The sequence below is a fragment of the Nuphar pumila genome, chromosome 7 (genome assembly GCF_984573655.1).
Source record: "Nuphar pumila chromosome 7, dmNupPumi1.hap1.1, whole genome shotgun sequence".
NCBI lineage: Eukaryota > Viridiplantae > Streptophyta > Magnoliopsida > Nymphaeales > Nymphaeaceae > Nuphar > Nuphar pumila.
In genome coordinates this window covers 119,146,843-119,153,639 of record NC_143255.1, presented here as the reverse complement: position 1 = coordinate 119,153,639, position 6,797 = coordinate 119,146,843, and the positions used below count along the sequence as shown (strand labels likewise).

Sequence of the window (6,797 nt, the reverse complement as noted above, 5' to 3'; positions counted from 1 at the left end):
TTCCGGATCAGAACCATTTGCATCTCTAACCCAGCAGCAACTTTCTCATGTGGGTGTTCATTTCCGCCCTTGTGGGAAAGAGCCCCTTTTTCATACGAAAGGAGGCCTCTTCCGTATGAAAAGGCGCGAAACAAATGCCCCCTATTCATTCCTAAATGCTTCACACTTCTTCCAACAACTTCTTAATCACTCCCTTCTTGCTTCACGCTCTTGACATCGCTTTTCGCATCCACTTCATTTTGTTTTTGAATGAAATGCAGACATTTTATTATGGATATAAAATTTTAGCACATCAATTAATTAAGAAGGTGACGAGAAATCATCTTTGAGATGAAAATATCCAATTCTTACTTTAGGCAACCATGAGGAATGTGCATACCTTTTGTTTGAGGGTGGATCAGGTGCAATCACATTGCACGCTTTGAGTGTGCCGCTGCACTTAGTTGCCCTCCATATGTTGTTGGGTGAGCCCTACAACTCAAAGTGTGAAATATGATTTCTCCTGATCTGTCGTCCTTTTGTAAAGCTATTAAACAAGAGTTTGGATCAAGTGAAATCACATGGCACAAAATTTGTCTATTAAGCATCTGATCACCCACAAGGCCAATTAGGCCTTGGGCCCTACAACTGACAGGCCTTGTCCTCAAGATGGAGGGTGATCAGGTGTTTAATGCACAAATATTTGTGTAATTGCGACTGATCTTTTCACATTAAACAGCCATAGACCCCTCTTCCTTTTAGGGCACTGTCTTAAAAGCAAGACCTTGGCACGAAGGTCAGAGTCAAGTGAGCATCCCAACAACAAAGGGTTCTTCCATCCTGCTGAAATGATGGCTCTGCATAATGCCACCAAAGACATCCCCTGACATGTCAATCGAAGCCATATTGCAAGAAAGAACCAAGTTGACTTTGAAATTCAGTGTACAGCAGACCCCACTTCTCACAAACAACCAAAGGTTTCACAATCAACAGTGGTACTGCTTACATAAAACTTAGGAGCAAAAGTTTCACAGAGGCTGGGTAACAAACTTACAGTAACAAACATACAAATATAGATAATATGAACTTTTACCAGGGTTCTATCATCATCATCAAGCCTTATCTCAACTACATGGAGTTGCTTTAAGAGTCCTATATATGAAATGACTGTAACTTCTGGGTTTTTTACTTTCATTTTTTCTAAAAGCTATTTGAGTTATACAGATTGCATTCACATGGTGGTACTGGCATGAATGAAGCTGAATATCTGCTGCACTGAATTGGCGATGTCTTCTGCTGTAAACCTTGACTCCCCAACTATCTTCTTACAAGAAAATAAAAAGGGGACAGTAAAATATGAGTTTTCCTGTAGCATAAGGCAGCCAATAATAGTAGTAGTCATAGTTGGCCAACCCGGTGACTCGGGTAAAAACCGTGTAATTGGGTTCCAACCTTGTATCACCGCGAGTCAACTTGGTTGACTCACCGAGTTAAGTTCTTTTATATTTTATTTTTTCAAAATATACAAAAATGTTATATATAGGGAGAAAGGGTGTGGGTACATGCATTTTAGGTAAGAACAGGGACGATGCATTTTCAGCATTTTATTTTCATTTTTTGTAAGTTAACCATACAAATGTGATCTACATGCTTTGGTTTTACAAGAACTGGCTCTTGGCTTGTCCAATATTAATAAGTGAGTAGGTTTTTTAAGGATCTAAAAAATCAATGGCCTACAAATTTCAGGAATATTGGAGGTTCAAAAGATTAGTACTTTTTCATAAAAAAACAAGATTCAAGTGTCAATTCCTAGCAAATGGTTCATGTTGAATATGTTTACAGGGTTGGATTTATAAAAATAACAGAAAAAAATACCTTGTTTGTACTATGTTAATACATATGGTGGTAATATATATGGGTAAATATTGACTACTAATGAGTTAAAAATCATTGGTGCAAGTTGTATCACTCAATCTAATCACATAGATGTGTTCAGCATACATGGTTTGTTTGCTAAGGATGTAAAAAAGTGATCTTGTGAGTCATAAAATTTTGGTACATTGTCGACCATTGATTTTTAGACCTCTTTAAAAATCTAATTACTTGTCATAATCACATGATTCAAAACAAGTTTCCTACTAAACAAACCATGTATCATAACACTTGATCTACAAAAAATTAAATTTTTTTGAAGAAAAAGTGTTTTCTACTCATTAGTTTCTTACCTTCAATAGTAGCTAATATTTACCCTATATATATACATATATTATATGCAAGAATAACCCTTTTTTTTTCAAATATGTAGTTGAAACAAGACTCGAGTTGGATGACTAAGTCAAACCAAGACCAAGGCGAACCACTGTCTGCAAAGTCAACTTGGCAAGTTTGCCAACTATGATCTAAGCAGCTGCACTAGCTAGCAGTGGTGCTAATAGCAGCAGTAGTGGTGGTAGTAATAAGAAAGTAAAGATACCAACTTACCTTAACATTAAAGGAATAGAGAACAGTCTGCTCAATTGTAGTAATGTTGGTATGAAGAATATTGAGCTGCAGATCTTCAAGTGCCGCAATGGCCTTGAGCAGTTGGCCCGGCCTCCTCCTTGACAAGATCTTGATCATGGCGTCAAATCCCAGGAGCTTCACCTCGATGTCAGCCAGGCATGATTTGTTCTCGGCAGTCTCCTCTCTGAGCCCTGTCTCATACTCTGCTGCCATCTTTAGTTGGTCGTTGGCAAGCGGCATGGCTGGATAGAAGGGTGGTGGTGGTGGTGGTTGCATTCCCATTGGCGGGGAAGAATCTAATGAAGGCCTTGTGAGGATCTCACCACCCAGCATTCGACGCCGTTTTTGGGACTCCAAACACTGGAGCAGCTGTTCTAGTTCTCGAACAAACTCAATAGCACCACCAATGATCGAAGCTTGATCACCCTAATTAAATATTGTAATAAAGCCACTTTGTATCAGATGATCGACCATAATTATAAACATAAACAATATAAATAAATAAATAAATAAATATAAATATAAAAAATATATTTGCTACAGACTTTTGTACATATATACATTCTAGTGCCTTTTTTGTTCAAATTTTTTATGAATCTAACTTTACATATGTGATCTAGTACAATGGTTAGTAGAAAAAAGGTTTTGGATTAAGTGTTTGCTTTTGTAGTCCACAATGTACTTTACCTAAAAAAATAATCTAAAGTGTGATCCCTAGCAAACAAATGCTATTGAATACATCTATGAGTTCAGGACACATACAATAACAAAAGTAAATAAATAAACTGAGAAAGAGAGGGAGGAACCACTGTTATTCCTCTAATATGCTAAGACAAATCGGAAGCGAAATGGGGTTTTCGAGCTTTTTTTCATTTTATTTTTGAATTTTGACTATATTGATATGGTCTATGCACTTAATTTTATAGAGATCAACTCTTGAAACATTTGATTCCGATAAAGGGGTAGGTTTTTATAAGGTTTGGAAAATAGACAGCAAAAAATCTTTGCAAAATTTTGAAGCTTTAAATATAAATTTTCATCAAAAAAGCATGATCTGGGTGTCGATTCTAAGTAAATCGTCCATGCCGAACACATCTATGGGGTCAGAATTACTAAAAAAACACCCAAAGCAACAGGATATGTAATGTGCTGATTATGGGTACGAGGACGAACAGTCAGCATGAATTTTATTTTTTAAATGAAAACGATATTTGGCATTAGGCACTCAAAATGAATGATCGAAACATATTTGTTCTGAATGTAACTTTCTTAAATGGCAAGAAAATTAAAAGAAAGAATATTTGAAAAGAGAATTGCACAATATTAGACAATTTTTTTAACAAAACTCAGTTTGTTGTCTTCTTTTTTTATATATTTACATGGAGAAACCACTCTCAGGATCAGAGACTGCGCTCTGCCTGCCGTACTTATGATCGCTGTCCTGATAGCACAAAACTCCGTGGGCCTACTCCTTGACAACATTGCAAAATGAAAAAACATTTGTTATTATTAGATCTGACATGGAAGATCAGACATTCCGAGAGTGACAAAAAAGCTGTCCGTTTACAAAATGAGACGAAAAATTGAAAAACAGTTTTTCACAGTTCACGGAAAGGTAAATGTGGTACGTCACGGCCTGTGTATAAGATAATTCAAAACATCTACGATTTTATACAATTGACCAAAACTAAATATCTTCAAAAGTTCGGTGACAAAATGAAAGTATATAAACTAAAAGCAAGATATTAACGTTAACACATCAATGATTGATAGGAACAACAACTTGGTGACAGTAACTGTTCCATATGCACATCATACGTATGCATTTGAGAATCACAATCACAAGAAAGCAAACACTCCAAAACTAAGAGAAAAGGGAAAGCTCGTACCTTATATTGCAAAAAAAAAAAATGGGAACTCGTGTCCAACTCGTGTCATGAGTTGGGTCATACCCGTATCTTTGTGACACAGAATATGATATAGCAGTCTAACTGTTGTCTATGCATATTCTACATCAAGAAGAAATATGATACAGCCATCTAACTAATGTTTATGTATATGCATTTGGATCTATACAGTGTTATATGTATTGGAGTTTACCCTTTGGACGTAGGATCCTGGCATTAAAGTTCTCAACACTCTGAGGTGCCCATTCATCTGCCTTCTTCTATTCCTTTCAACTGCAATATGTGTCATCCTTTGGCTCTCTACTTCTTCACTGGTCTTCATGCACCTCGGCCTCTTTCTTCTATTATTCTTCAGATCCCCAGTGCTGCTACCGAACTTCTGAACATCACTGCTACCTTCAAAACGATGGCTGAACTGCACCGATGCATTTTCCGAGCAGCCACCCTCGGTCTCGTCCTCGGCTGCAATCCTTTCGCTCCTTGCAATTGCCTCATTTGCAGCCGGAGAAACCATCTGTTGATCCTGAAGTTTCTCATTCAAGACCGGGAATTTGAGGAAATATACCGGATCCAATCCGTTTTCCGGGCACCTATCATTCTGCTGGTTCAGTGCCGGCTTTGGCGTGTAATCAGCGAATTGCATCACGTCCGCGAAGCTCAATTTATCGAAGGAATTCACGGTGCAGAAGCCGGAGGACGAAGACGATAGCTGAGGATTACCAAGCATGTAATCCACCATTGTACCACTGTCTGAGCTCTCTCTTGTTCTTAGAAGTTGGTGGTGGTCGAACGGATACTCGAGGCTGCCGGAAAAATTCACCGGGAAGGTCCCCTGAAAGATTTCAGGCCAACAAGATAGCATGTTTAAGAGAGTTCAGAGTGGAGAGAAGCTGATTGGAAATATAAGGGAAGAGACAGGTTTAAAAAAGGGAAGGAGTTGTTCTATACCGAGTAATTCTCTTCCTCTTTGTCCATATGATTCCAGATTTCACGTTACTTATTGTACTGGCCCACCTCGTTGTGAAAAAAACAAAAGGTAGCAGAAAGCTGCAGAACGTTAGGACACAATACAATAGTTACACATCATGAATTTTTACTGCAGTTAAAATGGGAAGATCAGCGAATGAAAATTGAACCAATCTTTTTCCTTGATGAGCTCACGTAAGGTTTATATTGTTCTAATAGGAAAACCAACCATGACGGCACATGAAGTTTAAATTCAAAAATAAAACGAAAGAAAGGAAGAATCTCTGAATTTTTCGTAGAGTTATTATGTTAGAGATTTGCAAGAGAGTAGAAACCGGTTTTAACTATGACCTAAATTTTTTGTTAGAAAAAAAAAATATTTTGAAATCAAAGGAGTCTTTTTCATGATCCACTCATCTCCATCTTCGTACCCCTCTTAAATCTTATGATGCAAGTTGCTTTGTTCAAATCTAACCTTATAGATGGATTCAGGATGGTATGAAGATAGAGATGACATAGGGGATGAGTGGAACCGATTCACCGCCCCTCTGTGGGGGTAAATCTACGCATAAAGAAGTTGAATAAAAGAAGAAGGTGAAGAAGAAAATACAAGCTTAAAGAATGAAACCCATGTATTAACTTGATGAGCTCATGGATGTAGGCTGCATGGTTTGAACAAGAGTCCTGCATCACAAACATACAAGAGTTTCCGCTTGTCTGGTAAGAGAAGCTAGTGCACGTCACCTTGTGTTGGGACTTTGCAGGTTCAAAACCCAATGACAGTTGTATAACTGGTAGGGGTTTGCCTAACCCCAGCTTGCCTTTCAAAAAAAAAAAAGAGTTTTGAGACCTGGAGAAAAGAAGGCTATGAATTGCATTATACAGGAAAACTGACGCCTACCACGCTGGAAGGTTCTGCCGAGCTATGTTCGTCGTGCCCAGTGGCATAAAACCCCGAGGATGCCCTTCTTGCCCGCAAGGGAGACTACTGCTTTTGGAAAGATGTGCTTCTTCAGCTTGAACATATTAAGCCAACCCACCTAGCCAGATGTGCAGAGCCCTCGTAGGCAAGAAGACAATGAATTGCTTGAGATTTGGCTTTTTTCTTTTTAGGTTTTCCCTTCTATCGATTTAGAAGAGAGATTGGGTGGTGCAAGATTGATATTAAAAAAGTTGGAGCTTCCTGTATTAATTGAATTGATGACGGTTTGGTTTGGGTCACCCCACCTCTATTATTTAATCTTTTCACAAGGGAGTCTTCTTTTTACGGCCCTCATGGCCGCTCTCTTTCTTTTCACCTCACACTTCTCATGACATCTCTTTAAATCAACCTCCCTCTCCGTAGTCAATTCCATTCATTTTCTAAGTGAAAAAACGAAAAACATGCAATCGTCCTTCACACACCACCACATGTTAGCTTTTGAAAGAAAAGCCAAATCAAAA

General features: G+C 38.2%; 1 protein-coding gene across 1 annotated transcript; it reads right to left on the bottom strand.

The window, feature by feature from the left end:
* Positions 1-957: 957 nt before the first annotated feature.
* On the bottom strand, positions 958-6,487 carry LOC149833168 (transcription factor FAMA-like). The gene is made up of 5 exons (XM_090012736.1): positions 6,256-6,487; positions 5,337-5,435; positions 4,582-5,220; positions 2,461-2,907; positions 958-1,300 (listed from the first exon to the last, which is right to left on the bottom strand). Exons 2-5 carry the CDS (start codon positions 5,361-5,363, stop codon positions 1,211-1,213), a joined length of 1,203 nt encoding a protein of 400 aa, XP_089868862.1. The 5' UTR covers positions 5,364-5,435; positions 6,256-6,487; the 3' UTR covers positions 958-1,210.
* Between the last annotated feature and the right edge of the window lie 310 nt (positions 6,488-6,797).